The following is a 22,121-nucleotide window of genomic DNA, read 5'->3' as shown; positions in this document are numbered from 1 at the left end:
ACATAGATTCAGCAAGATGTTGGAGGCATACCTCAGAAATTTTGGCTCACATCAACATGATAGTATGACCCAGTTGCTGCACATCCACGAGGCGAATCTCCAGTTCCACCAGGAGGCCATTTGAGTAAACTCATTTTTGAGTTCAAGAAGCTAGTTTGAGATGATTTGAGCTTTGTGACATGTGACTGGAAGCAACGATCAGAAGATGGATGTGGTCATAAAGGCATGGACATGATCAGCAACAGTATTCAAGTAGTCTGTGGAGTTACTCAGTTGGTGCCAAGGGGCTGAAAATGTGCCAAGAAAATATCCCCGACACCATTACATCCCCACCAACAACCTGAACTGCTGACCAGGCAGGATGGATTAGTGCTTTCATGCTGTTTACACTAAATTCTAACCCTGATTTCTAAATGTCACAGCACAGAAATTGAGACTCGCCATCATCACCTGAGCAACACTGTCCAATTTGGCGAGCCTCTGTGAACTCCCTTTTCTTAGCTGACAGGTGTGGCATCTGCTATGGGTTTCTACTGCTCTAGCTCATCTGCGTCAAGGTTTGATGTGCATTCATAGATGCTCTCACACATGAAACCCTTGGTTCACTGGTTGTTTCAGTTACTGCTGCCTTCCCGTCACTTCGAGGAAGCCTTGGCCATTCTCATCTGACCTCTGACATCAACAAGGCATTTTCACCCAGAGAAACTGCTGCTCACTGGATATTTTCTCTTTTTCAGAGATGTCCCCAGAGACATTCATGTGGGAAAATTCGAGCAGATCAGCAGTTTATGAAACACTTGGACCAGCCCCTCTGTCACTACCAAACACGCCAAGTTGAAAGTCACTTCATTCATTCCTCTGATGCTCAGCTTGAACTTCAGCAGGTCATCTTGACCATGTCTTTTCCTAAATTCTTTGAGTTGCTGCCATGTCACTGTCTAACTGGATACTGCATTAAAAAGTAGAACAAGTGTGCCTTACAAAGTGGCTGGTGAGTGGATGCAGAAAAAAAATCTCAGTGTATAAAGTCATGAAATACAAAAGCTTTTGCAGAGCTTCATGTTTTGGTTTGTTTTTTGTTTTTTAAACACTAAACAGTTAAATCCACTCGGAAAAGTGAAATTATTAAGAGGACGGTGTAAATATCATCAAAAAAATTATGATTAACATCCATCTGTCACATATTCCAACCCCCCAACTCCAGGAAATAAACTCTTGGACTAAACTACGCAAGGATGGGAATAAGAATGAAAGATTTGTTTGTACCATTTGCCAGTGAAACCTCTTCCACTACAGAGTAAACAGTGGTTGTTGGTTGTCCTTCTGTGCTGTGACTTAGGAAGGCTCCCACAGACAATAAGCTGCTCACAGGCTGATGACTAAGGAAGGCAACCCGTGGAGGAGTCGTTATGGCAACAGAAGCTTGCCAAATAGACTGTGTTGAAATTGGACAAGTGTGAACACACAATCAATACCCCCCCACACTGCCATATGACATTTTAGGCAAAGGACCTTTTGCAGTAAAATTATGCTCACGGTGGACAACAAGGTCAGCTGAACACGTCGCGCTGTCTCAGCACCCGCGTACAACTCTATCAGTCAAAATATCCCCTAATCCACTGAATCATGTGTCCCAGTGCTTCCTCTTGTCTGCTAAAGCGTGGAGCTTAAAGTTAAAAATAAAATGGCTTCTTTAAACAGAGATGCTGGAAATTTACTGGTGACTTTATTCAGTGGTGGAAACTTTATATTAACAACATGACATGAACATCTGCATGGTTAACTTTCTAAAAATCTGTCTTTAACATTACAAAACTGTTAGTGAAAACTAAATATTAAACCATACCAATCATCTTCTTCCTCGTGAACTAATTTCAACTTTGTCAGAGTCAAGTATACGGCGCCGGCACAGCTTTGTAACGAGCCCCGACTTCTGCTCGACAAAAGGTGCAGCCTGTGTTGTGTGAGGGAGATAAAAGCATATCGAGTGTACTTTGGTGAGGAGCCGACTCTAAAGCGTTAAACCGTCCTGATTTCTTGGCACTTATTTCTGAACAAGGCAAAATGACAACGTGGTGCACGTCTAATGAATCCGTTTTCTCGTTTTCAATAAATACGCAGCAGCTACATGAGAAACAGAAGATGGGCAGCAGTAACAACACAAAAAACATTTAAACAATTTAGCTCTGAATACACTATAAAGAGGGAGGTCCTTGTACAGGGCCGGTAATACTTGTTCTGACCAGGTACGTCAGGCGTACCCGTGTAAAGATACATGTGCAAAACATCATGATTATCTGATCAACGAAAGACAATTTGGTAACAGAACTCCAAACGATCCAAGTACGGCACATTTTAAAGTGTCCACACCATTTGTTCCGTCGACAGTCGTCCATCCGTAAGGTGCCAATCCTCTGTCAGACTTTGTGTTTTTTAAGCATCACACAAAAGTTTCTATGAAGATATATGACAGGTAAAAGATATGAGGAGAACAGGATGTTGCTCCGCTATTGAGTTTTAGTGTTTGGTAAGGCAAAAAGGGTGTTTCCGCCATTAGCAGTCGAGAATGGCAGAGAGCAGAGCCATGACAGCCACGCCACAGAAAATGAGCAGTACCTGCATCAGGGAGTGTCTGGAAAAGCAAACAAAAAGATAATAAAAGGTTACACATTGAGACTGATTCGAGCACATTAAAGGAAACCATCTGCCCTTTTTGAAACCACAGAACCAGTTTTACATTCCTTGCTAAGTTTTATTCTACTAAATGATCGGTCACAAACTACACACGGGCTCTTTCAGCCATCTCCAATGGCTCCCCCTGTGGCCTCGAGCAAAAACTAGATTAATATGGAGCATGGGAATAAACAATGGCCATTTCTTTTTAAGGTTGTGCAACCAAAGGACTGATAAGCTCATGCCATGGCAACGGGTCCATTACCCATCATAAGAATGACTACTACTCCTACAATCCTCTATTTTAATTCCTTTGCACAAACACAGGTAGGACTCAAACTGTCCTGCAGAGCTTTATATAGCTGCTTTGTTACAAAGCTAGCCCCCCCCCCCCCTAAAAAAGGCTAATAAATGCTTTTCCTTTTACTTCACACTTATAATAAAAATAAAGTCATTTGTTATTTCAGTTCTATAATTTCATAAACGCAACAAAAGCAAGATGTTGCTATAATAAAAATGCTACTGCAACTAAAATCAGTTACGTGTGTCAAAAGATTTCAATATTTAAACCTATTTGTGATGTTGATAGGCTTCTTTATATTAGGCTGAAGCATGTTTTCCATACAGTTTTTTTTTGGTTAAACAACAAATAAACAAACAAACAAACAAACAAACAAACAAACAAACAAACAAACAAACAAACAAACAAAACCCCACTCTGGCTGCTTTGATAGTAAATGCTGCTGTCCCATGTATTAATTCATCTTGGCTCACATTATTGCCACAGAACACATAAAGATGTTAAAATATACACGTGGTGTGAGTTAAAGCTGGACGTTCTGTTTCCGGCTATACCAATCACCGCTGAACATCTAGTTGTGAAAACATGCAAATTATTACAACAGATAAAAATAAACAAACATGTGATTTAAAATAATTATTCTTGTTGAAATCCATTCGACATGCTGGTTAGACCCCAAGAATAATGCCGCTGATTTCCTAAGTAGCAGTAAAAACACTTTAATAAAAGACTTCTTTAATAAACATCCATCATACCTAAAACTGGATTCCTCCAGAAGGTCAGGCACTACATTCACCAGGGCTATATAGAGGAAGCCTCCAGAAGTGAAAGGCAATATCCAGCTACTGGCATTTTCTAGGCACAATATGAAAGTCTTGTTACTGAATATGGCGACTGTAAAATGCACTCCAGTTATTAATAATGCGTTTGCTTGTGTGTTGTGTACTGGCCCCATCCTACCTGTGCCTTTTGGTGACTGAGCGCACAGAGCGAAGAAAGCTCCGAGGACCCCAACCAGCGCCGTAGACAGCTGCATGCGAGCAGCACTCCATCTATCAAACCCGGCCCTCAGCAAAATGGCAAAGTCCCCCACCTGCAGATGATGATGTTTCCCACATAAAAAAAAAAAGGGTAAACATTCAGCGTGTTTACAAACACTAGAGCACTTCCATTCTTCCGATACGCCTTAAGCAAAGTAAACTGTACAATTTAGCAGCAACTCTGATCCTCACCTCATGTGGGATTTCATGGAGCAGGATTGCGAAGGTGGTGAGGAACCCAACCTGCAAGAAATGTATCATTAGTGCTGCTTTGTCCTACACAAAGAGCCTAAAGAAAACCACTACTGAGTCAGGAGTATAGCTATGCATCCATTATTTATTGTTTTGTTTTTAGCATAAATTAGGGAAGACAAAATCTTAGCAGATCACTGTAAGTGAGCTTAAATTTTTTTTAGCCATAGTCAAGGAAAAGAAAACCTGAAAATCTCATGAAACCAAAAATGTAGTTCATACATCAGTAAGGTCAAGTGACAGTGAAGGTAACTTAAGGTGGTTCAGGCTTTAAAAAGCTAAAGTGATAGCAGCAATGACCACCTGCTTTTCAAACAAGACTTCACTGATCTGAGGGAAGCTGACAAATTTATAAAGTCCTGATTATTTAATTCTCAAAATAAACAAAATAAATATGTTTAAAGCACGATCATAGACCAGCGTGAATGAAAAAAAATGCTAATTTTACATTGTGCTAAATGCACAACGAGTAAACAGAAGACACTGGTGAGATGTCTTGTATGTGCATGTTTGAGACATCGAGTTAACTTCCTCTCTGGCACACGGATCCATAGTTCACGCTGCTTGCCTTATGTCTCTCCAGCTGGACTCCCATCCCACTGCTACAAATATACAATAACTTACTGAAGCGATACAAATTCATGTTACTGCAGTTTGGAGTGCAGATTTTTTCAATAAGACCGTAATGCACCAAACAGAAATAATGTTTCAAACTCAAAGGCTGCTCCCACAAGGCGAGACCGTATATTTCTTCAATTTCAGACACTCTTTTCGTAGTTTGGAATAATTATTATTGTACTTTGTATTAAAGTATTTATTATTCAACCTTTTGAAGTGCAAACAACCAAATTTGTATTCACACCTACCCACACTCAGTGGACATTATGTTACTCAGTCTGATGTTTCCTCCTCTGAGGTTGCAGTAACAAACCACTGACATGCATTTATAGTGCTGTGAAAAAGTATTTGCCCCTTTCTGACTTCTTTTTTTTTGGTGCATTTTTGTCACACCTGCATGTTTGAGATCAGATACATTTGAGAAAGATAAGCTGAGTAAAAACAAAACACTTTGTAGACGATGATTTTATTCATGTAAGTGGGGAAAAAAGCTACGAGGTGGTTGAATTATTTGTGATTATGCACTCAGTTTCACTCGCCATACCTGCAAAGTGAAGCAGGTTAAAAGATCACTAAAAGCAACATATCATACCTCAATCATGTAAGTGCGACACATTAAGAAATCGTGAAGGGGAAAATATTTCAGTGCATTGTATAGTTTGTATAGTATACATTATACTTGTATAGTGTAAAACATAAGGCCCGAGGGCCAGAATCAGTCCAACAAAGACTCCAATCTGGCCCACTGGAAGGAGTGAATAGACTATGATGTTTAAGCTTTTTTCCCCCTACTTATATTAAAATCACTCAGGAATTAAATGTTTAGTTAAATGTTTTTACACTGACAGAAACTGCACTTTCACTTGTCAGGCCCACTTAAGCTCAAAGCGGGCTTTATGTGGCCCACAATGTAAAATGAATTTGACATCCCTGTTCTGTACAGTTCAATGAAAACAGAGTAAAATGTGTGTCTTCTCACAAATATTGCTTCTTGTTCAAGAAACATAATTTGAGGGGCTGCTACTTGACAGTCAACATTCAAATACAGTATCTGAAAAGCATCAGCTACTGTACTGTATTTACAGTCACCAACTGTCAGTATGTGACTGCAACTTCAGGGAACACCGCCAATTATATTATAAAACCAGGAGTTCTTTCATGAATATGCATGCTGGAGACTAATTGTGAATAATCACACTCTCACAAAACTACTTTGCTGAATCAGTGTGGTTTTGCATTTGCATATTTTCAGCACAAAACTATCCAGATACACTACAACAAGGCGCCGCCACTGTTTTAAAGCACACTTCTGAGACCGCCACAACTCTGTTGCTATATTGGTTAGCTGGCATAAAGCACACATAGAGCTTCAGTTATTACTGGACCCAAAATATCAACTGCATCTGAAACCAAGAGAAAAATAAAGAGCAAGCACCTGAACTTGACAAAGCAAAGCTGCTAATATTACATGCAGAGTACTTTAGATGTAGGACAAGCTGTTGGCTTTTGTGTGTAAACTACAAAAGAGGTGTCACCTTATCTCACCTTTTTGCTAACCAGGAAGCTCCCAGATACTGCCAGCCCATGGGTGAAGTTGTCAATGCAGTTGGCCAGTAGGTTTAGGTATCCACTCATCTGTGACACAGAACACATGACAAACATGTCACTGTTAGTCACATTACCGCATATTAGTCAGAACTGAGAGAACAGCAGGAATGGATCACTTCTGTTACAGCACAGCCTCGGCTGAACTCCACCGCAACATTACATCCATGACGTAAATGGTAAATGGTAAATGGCCTGTATTTATATAGCGCTTTTCTGGTCCCTAAGGACCCCAAAGCGCTTTACATATCCAGTCATTCACCCATTCACGCACACATTCACACACTGGTGATGGCAAGCTACGTTGTAGCCACAGCCACCCTGGGGCGCACTGACAGAGGCGAGGCTGCCGGACACTGGCGCCACCGGGCCCTCTGACCACCACCAGTAGGCAACGGGTGAAGTGTCTTGCCCAAGGACACAACGACCGAGACTGTCCGAGCCGGGGCTCGAACCGGTAACCTTCCGATTACAAGGCGAACTCTTGAGCCACGTAAAGCGTAGATGTTGAAATTTTAATTACTGAGTCTTTTGATGTTAACGAAGATTGCCTTCAGTTTTTTAAAAAGGCACAATGTCAAATATCAGTTTACTTTGTGGACCACATACAACTAAAAAAAAACCTATTCTGGAAAACAAAAGTAGTTTCTATTTGACTAAATGCTCGAGACATCTAGAAAATAATTAGCACAATTTCAATGTCTTTAATGTCTCAGTGTTTTTCCACATTTAGTCAGTCTAATCTCATCATAAACAAACATATGAACAGGCCTTGGGTTATGTCCAGATGTCTCCAAATCTGCCTTTGATGAAATTTTTCCATGATGCGACTTATTCTTGCAACACTTTTTTTTAAACGGTACAATAAAGCAGATTAAAAAAATCTGGAGCTCTGGCCCACCAAAGTTCAGTCTTATCTAACGCATGTTTGACACCCACGCCACTGCGAACGAAGAAACTAAACATAATAACACATAAAAAGATTTTGGTGATTAACTCTTGACTTTCTCTGCCAACTTTCTTGTTACTGTCTCCAAAATAAACTGTTTATTATGCTGTCACTAAACACTTCCTGGTTCGAAAAACTCAATGTTCCAAGCATGATATGTGGGGAAAGTGGAACAGCTTTGTTTTTTCAGTAAGCTCCTGCTTTGTCTTTTCCAGGATCCCAGTATTTATTTGCACATACACAAATCGTGTGTAAATGCAAAAGCAATGTGGTCCGATTCCCAGCTTGTATACTTCCACCAAACAAACTCTATACACAAAATGGAAAACAACATTGAAAAAAATGAGTTACAAAAAGTTATGACTTCATACTTTTAGCTCAGTTGTGATCTACCCATTTTCATAAATCAGGGTAGGCTAAATATACACACAAAAACAGACAGACAGACAGACACCTCCCCAGTGTATTCATCAGACTGGTCATATACTGGTGGAAACCCTTATGTATGGGATCACATTTGATCAGATGTTAAATTGGTGTCACTAACCTTTAATTCATACACATTTTCCTTTAAAATCTTTAATACATATGCTATATGTGTAAACAGCAGCAGAATCTGCTTGGTGTAACTATACAAGCTGTGAATGGCACCACATTGCTTTTGCATTTACGCACAATTTGTGTATGTGCAAATAAATATTTACATCTTTGAAAAGGGTAGAGAAGAATCTTATTGAAAAAGGAAAGAAAAAAAGAAAACTGGTCAACTTTCCCTACATGTCATTCTTGTTGCATTCAGTTTTTAAACAATAGAATTGGATAGGGCGCACCATGTCCAATACAGGGTTGTCAATGAGGGTGAAGTCATATCCCAGCTGTCACAGGATAGGGCAAGGTACACCTAAGTCACCGGTCTATCACAAAGCTAACAAAGAAAGACTGATAACCTTTCACACTCCACCTTAGCAATTCCAATAGCGGTTACAAGGGGCCATAACACCCCCTTAAAAATGGTTTCTTTAGGAGAAAAATACAATTTTTTATAATTATACCTGTTATCATAGTTGGTGCTGGTGCATTACTGAGGACCAGCTTTGAGGCAACTATGAATGCTATAGCCATGAGCAGGGATATGGTCCACTCAGCAAACCCCAGCTGGGAAACCCACCCAAAACTGACTTGTATTAGCTACGCTTCATTGCCCCCTTCTTAAATAAGGATCTGAATTTCATGTCATCAAAAACCTAAATATCAAGTCCCATCATACTTCAAATACCTGAAAGTAGGGCAGGGCAACATGGCCAAAAATATTTATCACCATATATATATGAAAATTTGCGATAACGATATAACTGACAACATAACTGATGTGAGACAAAATACTTCACAACTCCACAACTTTATAAGTGCAAAAAAAACCCCCATCAATTTATTTTCACTTAAACAAGCAGCTGTTTTTTTTAACAGTGCAAATGTCTTGCTGACAGTTTAACCAAAAGGCGTTTCCAGTGGAATATATGGACATATCCTGAGCATAACCATGTATAATAGCCACAAAAGTTAAAAAGAGGTGCTTTGCAACATGAAACTGCAGTGTGCCAAATAAATAAGTCAAATACGTATTTTTCGGACCATAAGGTGCACAGGATTATAAGGCGCATTAAGCAAAATAAAGCAGTCAGATAAGTCTAACTTTACTCAACTCATTCTTCTTGCTTCCTCCACTTCTGTACCATTGACTCATTAATGCTGAATTCTCTCGCTGCTCTGTTCCCATGTTCTACTGCGTGACTGACAGCCTGGAGTTTAAAATCCGCTTCATACACATGTCTCTTAACAGGTGCCATTTTGGGGTCCTTATACACACACACAATATGGTAATATTATGTTGAAGCACAGTACGTATTACTCCGCGAGGCTCCTGACTACGGTAGCCGTAATGCTCCGACAGTCCATCAAGCGGTGCGGCTTCGTAGCTTACCAAAGTCGTACTAAAACATTTTTGACAGATTTTTGAGCGCTGTGTACAACATAAAATCGGTTTGAGGTCAGTAAGCACAACCAGAATTCATACATAAGGCCCACCGGATTATAAGGTGCACTGTCGATTTTTGAGAAAATTAAAGGCTTTTAAGAGCGCCTTATAGTCTGAAAAATACGGTAATAACGACACTCCGCTTGCATGTTCTACAAAAAAAAAGTGCTTTGGTGGCTATTTCACGGACAAAAACCAAACCAGTTCCACATCACTGAAGTTGCACGTTTTTAAAAACCAATTCTGGTTCGTCGGTTTCATTCAATGATCTGCTTTTGCCCTTATCATTCTCCTTCGCCGCTATGCTTTTTCCGCCATGTGCGTATGAAAATAAAGGCACTGCGCAGATAAAGCTGGGCATACACTGTGCGATTTTTCCAGTCGCGTTATTCAGCTTCAGCTCAAACTGCACGATTGACTCGCAGGGGTTAGTTCGTCGGTCACGATGCAGGGTCTCACACTATAAGGCCCGATGCTCTGATGCGACCTGAGTGCTCACACTGTGCATCCATAAAAATGAAGGTTATAACAGAAAATCTGTCGCTTGCTCTCCTTTTCTGTCTTTCACTCACACAGACTCACGCCACCACCATCAACTTTGCTAAATTGCTAATGAAAAACATTGATCAGGCAGCTGTGATTGAGCAGTGGTGTAGATCCAACTATTTTCACGGTTGTTGTGGTCGTGATAATTTTGTGATGCCACATCGAAAAGACTCAGATGAGCTTTCCAAAGTTCTACAAGTGCCTCCATCGCTTGTGTCCAGATCACACGCTGCACTGCTGTGCTACTCTGTCTTTTTCACCGACATTTATGTGTTTGCGCGTGCGCAGTGGGAGCGGCTGCGGTGACACCCTCACGACGGTCGGGAGGATTTCAAACCTGTTTGAAATCCTCCCGACCAAGCGATTGATGATCGGGAGCTGGTCGTGAGGTGTTAATCGCTTCTCGTTACCCCATGTATACTACACGATGAACGACGCACGATGAAGGCCAAACTCGGGCCGATCAACAAAACGGTCGCACGACTGAAAAATCGGCTCAAAATGGGCCAAAATTCGCACAGTGTAAGCCCAACATAAGCCTGTGAACTTTCCTTTGTAATAGAATTTATTTTTAGGGCTGTATCCGGTGACCCTGAGCCAGTTTATAAACCCCTACTGCATGTCATTAACTTGTATCCTCTCTCACCCATAGAATGACCCTCACTCAGCCTGGCTCTGGCAGAGATCTCAAAAACGGAGTTCTTCATCCCCACTGTCGCCAAGTGTTTTGCTCATAAGGAATCGTTACACGCTTGAGGTTGTGCATCTTTACAATCCATTGCACGATGAGATAATTATTGTTGTGAACGGGCACTACATGGAAATTTTTATATTGAATTAACCCATTATTTATGTTACCACCCAGCTTATGAGACATTTTAAAATGTAGTCTATACCTTAAAAAATAAAATGTTAGAGAAAAAAGCACTGCAAAGGACTCACAAAAAACAAGGCAGATATATAGGGGTGAGAAGGGAAGATGTTCAAAAATAATAAAAAATTAAATAAAAATACACTGAAATTTTTTAACAGCAGAACTGATTATGCAAGTCTCTCTTCCTCGTTTCACTGAACCAACTAAGTTGCTATTTATTACTTGGAGGAAGTAAAATATATTGTTTTTTTAAAAATGTATTTCTTACATAAGCAAACCATGTCAAATTCTTACCCCAAGTGATGCCCCCATCTTTCATCATTTTCTGTCTTTTTGTTAACCGGGATATGTTTTGGTTGTCAGCCTTACCTTGATTTTCTCTGATCCTTCCTGCAAACTCTGCTTGGAGGATTTCCATGACTCAGCATGGTGCCCGTTACTGAGTGATACCACTGCTTTTCCACTGAAAACTGAATTAGGCTGTGTCTGTGGAGGGGAAAAAAGGAAGGGGGGGAGAAGGCACAAATGAACACGTCTTCTCAACAAGAACTTTTTAAAAAAAAAACTCATTTAAAATACAGTTATGGTCAAAACAGTAAGGAAATGGTAATGCCTGAATCCCACGGTGCGGTAAACAGTCATGTTACTGCTGCTCCTGCCGTGTGTCAAACGGTTCACCCACCGGCAGCTTAACAGCTGGTAAAACATTCTCATTATTTTTTGACCTTCCTACATTTGCACTAATAAGCAGTCGTTTGTAGTTTTCATTTGTTTTCTCAGATACAACGAAATCTCCTTTAAATTCGACTGCTGCTCCATCATGTTTACATTTTCATATTAAAAACAAAACAGAACGAGAGAGCGAGAACCATTCGTCTTAGGCTATAGGGTCTGTTTTCCGAGAACAGCCAGCTTCCTTGTCCCATTATTCAGAAACCACTTATGCTGCCATTTAAACTGATAGTCAAATTAAACGAGAGGGAAATAGGCTGCTGACTGCTGGTCGCCGAAAGGAAATGTTTGCTCCATGTGTACGATTGAAGCATGAGGAAGTAATAAAGCGTGATGAATTTTGGGGGGTTATCAATCTCCTCCAACAGATTGGAGCTAAACTGTCGGTGCCAAATACTCTGAGTTTTGCCTAATGAGAAATTCAAAATGACCTAGGAAGCCAGAAAGTGATAAAAATCCTATCTTGACATTTTCCATTTGACTCTTAAACACTGACCCAATTAGAGTAAAGAAAATTAGTTCAGCTTGTTATACTTTTTGCTTCCTATGGAAAAATTTGCCACACAATATTATCAGAGAAAACACCTATAACCACCTTCTCGTTCTCTCATTCCCCGTCTCTTGCTGCCTGTGTCTATAAGTTGAGTGTTATCCTTTGGACACTCAAATGGCTAAAGCAGCTGCTACACCCCAGCGCTATAAATAGACACCATGGAGGAGCTGAGCCATGGATTCCAATCTTCTCCCTCAATAGCAATAGAAAGATAAGAAAGGGAATGAGTCTGTCTTTACAAACATACTGCTATCAGCCAGTGTGTTTGTCACTGTATTTATGTTACACTATCTATATTATCTCTATCTAACCCCTAAACAATAAACTTAAACAACTAAGAATGCTACGTAATTTATAGTTAATAGTTCATTTATAGATATTTAAATAATAACTATAAATAGGTGTTTTTTAAACCAGTGCACATAAACGCCACGTCTCATGTAAATGAGGTTGTTCATGGGTAAACATATATATGTTTACCTACAGGGGATGGTAAAGGCAGAATTCAGATGAATACACATATACGGTGTTGTGAAAATGTGTTTGCCTCCTTCCTGATTTCCTATTTTGTTGTATGTTTGTCACTGAAATGTTTTAGATCATCAAACAAATTTAAATATTAGACAAAGATAACACAAGTAAACACAAAGTGCAGTTTCTAAATGACGGTGTTTATTATAAAAGGAGAAAAAAATCCAAAGCTACCTTTTCCCCCCACAAAGACAGAGCAAACACTCGCTTTGCTTTCATGCACATATGCCCAAATTTATCACCCCAGATACATTGGTATCTGTATTGTCTGATTTCTGCAAATGATTTCTGATGAGATGACTCAGCAGGGGTGGGTTATTTTTATCCTCCCATGAGGCACTGTGGCATCGCCAACGGCCAACAGTGTTGTGAAAAAGTATTTGCCCCCTTCCTCATTTCTTGTTTTTTGCACATTTGTCATGCTTACATATTTAAGATCATTACATTTTAATATTAGGCAAAAATAACCAAAGTAAATACAATAATGCAGTTTTAAAATTACTATTTCTATTATTAGGGGGAAAAAGTTATCCAAACCTGATCTCCCTTGTTAAATTATTGATTCTGACTAACCACATTTTGTGGAAAGTTGATTTCAACTCCACTAGGCCCCACCCAGCCCTGATTAATGCCAGAACTGTTGAATCACTTGTATAGATGCTGTGTGACAAAATAGCTCAAAAAGCAGCTGAGAAAGAAAATCATTGACATCTTTCAGTCTGGAAAGAGTTACAAAGCCATTGCACAATAACTAGAGAACTGCAGGCCTCACTTGGCTCAGTTAAGGTCAGAGGTCATGACTGAACAATAAGAAAGAGACTGAGCAAAAATGGCATCCACAGGAAAGTTCTAAGCCAAAAAAACCCCCTGCTGGGCAAAAAGAACACAAAGGCTCATGTCACATTTGAAGCTGGAATAACTTTGGAATAACCTGGATGACTTGTCATAAATGCTGGAACCATGAATTCTGCTCTCCACCTGAAAGTCCTGAAGGAGAATCTCCAAACATCAGTTCATGCCCTGAAGCTCAAGCACTTGGGTTATGCAGCAGTACAATGATCTGAAACACACGAGCAAGTTTACCTCTGTATAGCTCAAAAAAAGTGACCTAGTCAAAATCTTGGACTTAAATCCAATTGAGATGCTTTGGTGTGACCTTAAAAATGCCGTTCATGGTCCAATACCCTCCAGTGTGGCTGAAATAAAACAATTCTGTAGAGTGAGCCAGAATTCCTCATTGCTATTTATCACAAACACTTGATTGCAGTTCTTGTTGCCAAGGGCGGCAGAACCAGTTATCAGGAGCACATACTTTTTCACAGCACCGTTTGGCATTGCAGCCAGACACCAGAGGAACGTATCATTATAGTAGTGCTATCCAACCTCTGAAAAAATGTGCGGCCCAGACGTGCAAATAAAAAAGTGCACGGATGAAAGCGGGACACACACACACACACACACACACACAACAGGACTTTATTTCTCACGTCCAGCGTGAAGAAATGTTTGCACAGTGATATAAGCTGAGGGATTTACCCAACCATAATAATAATAAAGGATAATTAGTGAACATAAGTAGCTGGATATCAGATGAAGACCTATAACGTTAAGTCACGATATTTGTCTGCTATTTAATTAGGGGTCCAGATACACAAGTGTAGGTGCAAGTACAACCTTATGCTCTAATTTGAAAATCAGTCCAAAAGTCAGTTTTATCCTCCTGTTGTCTCTCATTTGATGATAGGTATGAGGGATCAGTGTAGCTGCACCACATACACACCAATTTCAAAGCGCGCAGAAGTCCAGACCAAGTCACATCTGCTGGAAGTGTCACTTACATGTAAAAGTGCGGCACGAAACCATAGCTTGGCAGATTAAATTGATCATGAATCTCAAGATAATCACAATATTAATATAAAGCATCAATTTGGAAATGAGATAAAAATCGACCTGACTGTCGAGCTACCCCAAATCACTTCAATCATCATAACCCTATTACTCAGCTGTACGACACGTAGCCGTCCTCCCCTCTGTGCTGATGGTAGTGCAGAGATGAGCAGTGTCTGTGTAATTTGTTAGCCTGTTAAATACAACGCTGGAAAACTGGCAACAATGACCCTGTCCAATATACAAATCCTTACAAATGAGCAAATTAAAGCGAAGACATAAAAATCCATCTCTGACAGCACAGTGATGCTGTTAGCATCGTTAGCTTTCTGTGTGGACTTTGCTTGCTCTTTCTGAGGCTGTGGGGGTTCTTCCCAGACCCTCCAGGGTGAAATGATGCTTCTAAATTGGCTATAGATGTGAATTTGGATATGAATGATAGTTTCTGTGCAGTATCTGCCCCTGATTTGGTCAAATAGCTCACAAAATGGATAGATGGCTATTTCTCTCTCACTGAACAAGAATGCCGATGTGCATATTTCCCAAAACGTTAAGCTGTTGGTGAAAGTGTCATGTGATGTTTCAGTGATAGAAAAAAAACTGGCAGAATTATGCTGACTGAACACAAATGCTTTCTGCACCAAGCATACCAATGAAAAGATAAAGATGTGAAGGCTTGTATTGACATGCGTGTGCGCAGCACTGAGCATATTCTTCTGAAAACGCAGCATTTCAGCAGAAATACTTACAGCCGAGTTAAAATTCAGGTCAGAAACTGAAGTGGAGTTCTCAGGGCTGTCTTGGTCTGGGAACATTTTCTCCAGGAGCAGGAAGGCCAGCAGACCGATGATTACCCACAAGCCTTGTGTCATGTAGTGGTTTTGTTTACCAGCTGGAAGGGTAGCAAACAGACTGCAAATAAGGCTGAGAGAGCAAATACACTTTATAAGCTGCTTCAGGAGAAGCAGACTGTTAACAGTGAAAGCAAGCTGGTGTCTAAATATTACAATGATAGTAAACATTATTAGCTATTATAGAAGAATAGGTCAAATTGAATACAGAGGTGGTGAGGGCACTGGTGGAAAGGAGACCCACCTGAAGACCCAGAGAGCTCCCAAGCCTCAGGAAGGAGGTGAAGGAATACATCACCCAGGAGACCACCAATAGCAAAGCTCAAGAGCTGTTTAAGCTTATGGCATCCAGCTGACAAAACACACACACACACAATATCAAGGTAACAATTATTTTGCAGAGTAAAAGTTATAAAAAAATGTATACAATTTTCATGTTTTTGGTTTACAATTACAAGCACAAACTGATTCCACTTTCCACTCATCAACTAATCATTTTGTGACAAGAGACATTAATACACAAGAGAATCTCTGGCTCACCTTACTAATATTAACCATGCTTACTCACGCGCCATGTTTTTATTCCTGAGGAGTTTCCTTGGTAATGACTAACCTCGGCTCACGACTGCACTTGAAAGCTCACAGCTTAAAATACACATTTTGCCTGCCACGTTCTTTAGGGTGGGGCACCTGAAAGAGGCCTCAGACTGACCTACAATAGCACGTCTAGTTACTGAAGCTCAACAGTAAAAACCTCTCTCTCACTCTTCAACCATATGTTAACTGGTTAAAATTACAGGCAGGTAGTGTAAGGGTACATTACTGCCTGCCAGGGATGGGTACTAATGCCTGGTACTAAACAGGCAATGGGGTGAAATGTTAAATAATGAATAAGCTCTGACGTAATTGGTTCTGCCCTCAGGACTGGGGGAGGATGTAATGCAATGTCACCATTTCCAATCCAGAAACTTCTCTTGTAGACTGTGCACGAGGCCCACTGGCACCATGCTGCACATGTATCGAGACCCTTCGTTTAATAACAACCACAAAAGAGAATGAAACATACAAAAATGTGTCTATAATTCAACACCACTCACTGCCACAAGAGCTGCAAGTCTTTTCTTGTCAGGGCAGAAATGACAAATATCTTGAAATATCTAGCGGACATCACTTACTGATAATGTAGTTTTCCACTGCCATGCCCAAAAGAAGGAAAATACTTTGTGACTGCACAACTCGGTATTTCTAATTGAAAATCCACTGCACAAGTAGTGCCAGATCTATTAGTCTCAGATGTACAAAATTTTGTTTACAATAAGAAAATGATGGTAAACGAATAAGTTAGACTAAGGTGCTAAACATCACAGTGCCTCAGTGCAGCCTCACAGAGCTGTTGGTCTGGCTTTCGTTTTCCCCCCATCGGGGATTTCTCCTTTCATTTTTATTTGGTGTGGAACTGGGTGACCTTTTGACTGACAGTTTGAGAGTCTTTCTGTGCAATATGGTATTTTAATGCCTCGTGGGAGGGGAGTGGAATCACTGTCATGAGGTCACCACAGAAGGCAATCTGTTTACCAGGAAGCAGCAGTTTTCAAAGGGTTCGAGTACCCTTCACGTTAAACCGGGAGGAATGTGCAGCTGGATTTAGGAGAGGCTGACCATAACTACTTGTTGATCATACCGGACTGGGATTTATTACTCAACAGCTGGAAAGCTGGAGTTTTTAGCTATATCATTGTAAGAAGCTTTGAGAATCAGGTCAGACTTCTGTAACAGTAACGTACTTTCTTGATTCACTATTACTTCTCCTTTAAAACACTGCCATCTCGGTTTATGTTGACTATTGACTATACTATTGTTAAATGGATTTGAGCATGAATTTGAATTTGAGCATGTAAAAAAGATTATAACCCTAAAGGTTTTGGCCAATTGGTGAGCCCTAGGGACAAATAACCCTCTAGGGAAATCCCAGACTGGTCGGCAAATTGTTATGAGAATACACATACTTTGTGACCATGGTTGGCAGATGGTCACCAAGCAGTCTCTACACCTGTGTGACTGAGGTCCTCCATATTTACATCACCAAGTAACAACACAATGCCATAAAGCCCTGCGGAGCAACTATTTAGTGTGCCCTCAAACAAAGAATGATCAAACTAAATGTTCTCTTGTTGGCTGCAAGACCAAACACAAGACTGCTCATGCATTCCTGACATCAGAGGAACTGAAGACTCAGTGAATGACTTTTACTGTAATAGCTATGTTAGCTCAAGAAAAAACTGAACATGAAACAGTGACACAAACGCAGCCCTATAAAACAGGTGTAACTTAGCTTGTGTCATGCCAAATGACCCTCACAGCAGTGTCCATTGTTTCACCTACACAAATGTGTGTGATTGACTTCTCTTGCATAGAGTCGCATATTGCATAAATGTCTATGCAGTTTTATCATTACAGTTATAAAGTAAATGTTAAATGAATAATGTGCAGGCATACTGATGTTACACATTGTCTCTCTTACCTTCTGTTTTGAGGGCTGCTCCAGCTTCAATGGGAATGACAAGCAGGGGGAAAATCCCACTGAGGCCTACAGCAACAGAGCCCACCAGAGACAGGAACCAAATATGAGCGCGCTCACTGGCTAAGAAGTCTGCTACTGCCTGGAGGCCTGGGAGGTCATCTGTCAGGCTGGGGCCTGGTCCTGCAGCTGTAGCCGTTGCATGAGCCATAACCGTTTGTGTTATCTTCTGGATGCTCGATGCCCCCCTGGAGGTCAGCATCAGCAGGGCAACCGGGATAAACAGAGCCGCTACAGCCCAGCTGGGCCTCCAGTAACGTCCACCTTTCATCCGTTCCAAGGTCCAAAAAATACTTGCAACCAGTAATTCTGTAAAGGGAGGAAACTATAACACAAACAGGTCTTCTCTGCATCTTATAAACATACTTTTTAAAATAAACATTTAATTAAACTGAAAACTTTTAAAACCTTTCAAAACAGTTCATCTTTGCAGCTGAGTAGATGGAATTGGTGTTTCTGCTGCAGTTTATTTTTACAATAAAAGAAAAACAAAAGTGATAAAATTGGTAATTTATACAAATGAAAAGGACAATGCTGGAAAATGAACAGATAGAAAGTGAAACACAATCTGCAAACATCCTTCTGAAGAACAGCGATTACTTCCATGGAACAATTTCTTAAAAGTTATAAATCACACACAGTACTGTGAAAAAGTCTTGAGTCACCCCTCATTTCTTTTTATTTTGCTTAAAGGAAGCCAGGCTCTCCGAAGCTCTTTCAAAATGTGTCCACTCATTTTTCAGTCCCAGAACCTTAACATTTTCACAGGACTTTTTTTTTGGAGCCAATTAACACCGACCTATGAAGCATAAAAAGCTCAAGAGATTAACAAGTGTTCTGTTTACACATATCCGGCAACTTTTAACCAGAAGTAATTTTAAATTATGTCTTAAGTCGGTTCCAAAAAAAGATAATTTGTTCCAGTTTTTTTTTTTTTAACAGAATCTAAAAACAACTAAGATTTCACAGTTTGCCAAGCATAAAAAGTTTGTTTTTTTGCACTAACAAGGTGATTCCCACAGACCTAATAGCTGAAAACTTTGCATATCTCAGTATGGTGTGAAGTGTGTCATTAACAATTTGAGGAAACTGGAAAAGTGGAGGACAAAAGAATAAGTGGGAGGCCTAAAAACTGTCTACAAGAGATGGAACAGTATCTAAAAGTCATGTCCTCAAGAAAAAAAAGAAATGAATTTACTTTAGTTTCTCCGTTATTCCCAAGGAGTCATGTCTTTAACATACAGAAAAAAAAAAACACACACACACACACACGAAAGACCTGACACAGTACCTAAGATGATCCCAGTACTGTTCACTGAAGGCTCAACAGAAACGATCTCAGTGGAAATGAAACGGAACACATTAACTGGCCGGACAAATAGTGACAGTAAAATATAGCAATGAATCCAAATTTTTACGTTTCGGTTCAAATCGTCATCAGGAGAGAGTGTGACACTAAACAGAGAGTGTCTATACCCAACTGTAAAACACTGTCATAGTTTGGGACTGCGTTTCAGTGGTGCTGCGAGTCAAAATTGATGGAATTATGAACGCAGAGAAGTACCATCTGATTTTGACCCATCACGCAATGCCGCTGGAAAGCGTCTGTTTTGCAACATCATGTCATCATCCATTTTTTTCAGCATGACAATGATGTGAAACACACTGCCAATGCAGTAACACCTGGATAGAAAAAAAACACATGAACACAAACAGAACAAATAGCAGCAACATTCAAAGAAGAGCTTTGAATGTCTTTCAGGAAGCCTGGGGAACCATTCCTATATTTCCATTTGTGTTAGTATTTAACTGGAAAAATATTTTGAAATAAAGGGTGACTTTAGACTTTTGCCCAGCACTGTAAACCAGGACCAGTATACAGTATATACTGTGTATGTAAGTATTGGGGGATGACACAGTTTTATTATTGGCGCTGTACGCCACCACAACAGATCTGAAATTAGACATGTCAAGATGAAACAAGTGCAGGTTTTAAGAGTTCAAATAAAAAGTAAATAAAAATATACATCAAACATGCACTATGAACTGTCTGAACTGTGTTGACTGTCATGTCTATTGTATTTATAACCTATTGAACTTTTAAACAAAAGAAGCTGACCTGCTTTAGAGCATTTACAAAAGAATCCCACTTTTAATATGCATGAAAAGATGAAAGGTGTGTTTTGATACCAAATTATTGTGAAATGTGAGGAAAAAAAAAAAATCACACGTTCTCCAATTTGCTATGATGATACTTTATCTCATAAGTCATAACATTCTTATGACCACTCCATAAGTTGCCTTGTAGGCTAAAAATATCAGTATTTATATTGATATCAGCAATACCTGCACTGTATTTACTTGGTATTGGATTGATACCAAAATTTGCAATCTGGCACAGCACTATTTACAGCATTTACAGCCTGTATCTGTCCACAGAATCAGTCCACTAACAAAAAAGAGACTATAAATGATAGAGCTGTAATTCATAAACCCTTTCTATAATTTATATATACACAAGAATACCCACAAACATAAGCCAAGAGTCTGCACTTTATCCCTGTATTTATTAGGATAAACTGTAACTTAAATATGGTTTTAGGTAACAGTATCACTACACATACTGGTCCCATTAAAACATCGATGGATTTGATTTTTACTCAACCTGCATCGATAAACAGAAACTTTGTAACCTCTTGGTAAACATTGAAAAAGACTTTGGCTCACATGTGACAAAAGTTCAGCTGTGTTGGAGGAAGAAAGTTCCAGAAATAGCAGACAGACTTCCTCCTGGTATTTTTGTCCAAGCCTTTTTTTAACAGTGACTGCGAAAAGTTTAAGTGCCTTTAATTTATTATCGATTAATCACATTTTTGCAAGGGGGAAAAAAATGTGTAACACGTTTAAGTCGCTGTTAAACGTCCAGTTTGACACTTCCCTGCTTGGGATTTCCCAGGAATTGCAGATTTAAGCAGCACGTAACACACGCAGTTGCGCTGTGATATTAACCGCAGGGAAAATGCAAAGACGGTGGTGAAAAAGTCGCAAACAGTGCGGCAACTTTTAAAAAAGCGGTTCACTCAAAGTTGTGCCAGCCAAGCTTACACTTGGGGTCTGGTTAGCAGGCTAACGTTAGCCTGTAAAGACCCGCAGACGGGCACAGCTACAGGGATTAGCCTCTCTGACACGCAGTCACTTCACATTAAAGCTAACCCTGCTATAGCTAGCACCAGTTTCACAAACTTACTGATGGCGTCAGCGGCCAGGAAATCAAAACAAATAGCAGTCTGCATGTGGCTTTTTTATCTCTAATACCTTGTGATTTCGGCAATCTTTGCACCAGTGTGTCCCTGCCATCCAGGCCGGCTTGATAAAATGCAGGCTGAGTTCCTCCAGACTCCAGCTGCTGCTGCTCCTGCAGGCAGGGATCAGCTAGCTGCAGCGCACCAGAGACTGCGGGTCACCGCGGCTTCCCCAGTCTCCAGACCATACGCTGCTCCAGACAGCCACGTATCAGGATCATGGAGGGGAAACATAAACAACAGAGGAGAGGCACAGCATGGATCCCGCCCCACCAAAACACTCCAGGAAGTAACTTTATTGCCCCCCTCCCTTCTTTCATTCAGGACCCTTAAGCTCTCTAAATCAAGGCCAAATATCAGCACACTTTTCTTGCTCAGGGCATTTTCAACTTCAGTGAAATGGCGGGATGTAACTAGATACCACTAGCACACAAAATCAAATCCTAACGCAAAAGAATTGAATAATTGATTGTGTTTGAAACAGATTTCAGAATCGACTGATCCGATTAGTCGAACAAAAAAAAAAGATTATTTGCATCGAATATAAAAACATGCCTTCCATGTTTTTCTTTTCTTTTCTTTTCTTAATGAGAGTAAACTGAATAAGCATTTGTTTGTTCTGCAAAGTAAGACAAATAACTATTATTGTGCTTTAACAGTTTACACTTATAAGTATATATAATAATTTTAATTAGCCTATAACAGAACAGATAATTCATGTTATCTTATCTATAAAGAAAAGTTTGGATATCATCAGTATAGTCCATCACGGGTGTAAAATGTTGTAGAAGTAA

General features: G+C 40.0%; 1 protein-coding gene across 2 annotated transcripts; it reads right to left on the bottom strand.

Annotated features, from left to right (window-relative positions):
- Positions 1-1,704: 1,704 nt before the first annotated feature.
- On the bottom strand, positions 1,705-21,650 carry slc39a13 (solute carrier family 39 member 13). Of its 2 annotated transcripts, none has more exons than XM_005466946.4 (10): positions 21,341-21,650; positions 17,969-18,350; positions 15,692-15,799; positions 15,346-15,488; positions 11,263-11,379; positions 6,430-6,519; positions 4,207-4,257; positions 3,935-4,067; positions 3,730-3,829; positions 1,705-2,632 (listed from the first exon to the last, which is right to left on the bottom strand). In XM_005466946.4, exons 1-10 carry the CDS (start codon positions 21,380-21,382, stop codon positions 2,554-2,556), a joined length of 1,245 nt encoding a protein of 414 aa, XP_005467003.1. In that variant the 5' UTR covers positions 21,383-21,650; the 3' UTR covers positions 1,705-2,553. The 2 variants fall into 2 exon arrangements, with proteins under 2 accessions (XP_005467003.1, XP_013127146.1); XM_013271692.3 differs by having other exon boundaries at positions 17,969-18,334; positions 21,341-21,644.
- Between the last annotated feature and the right edge of the window lie 471 nt (positions 21,651-22,121).

The sequence above is a fragment of the Oreochromis niloticus genome, linkage group LG1, assembly GCF_001858045.2.
Source record: "Oreochromis niloticus isolate F11D_XX linkage group LG1, O_niloticus_UMD_NMBU, whole genome shotgun sequence".
Classification (NCBI taxonomy): Eukaryota; Metazoa; Chordata; class Actinopteri; order Cichliformes; family Cichlidae; genus Oreochromis; species Oreochromis niloticus.
Note: the sequence above shows the minus strand (reverse complement) of the source record. Positions and strands in the feature narration are given on the sequence as shown.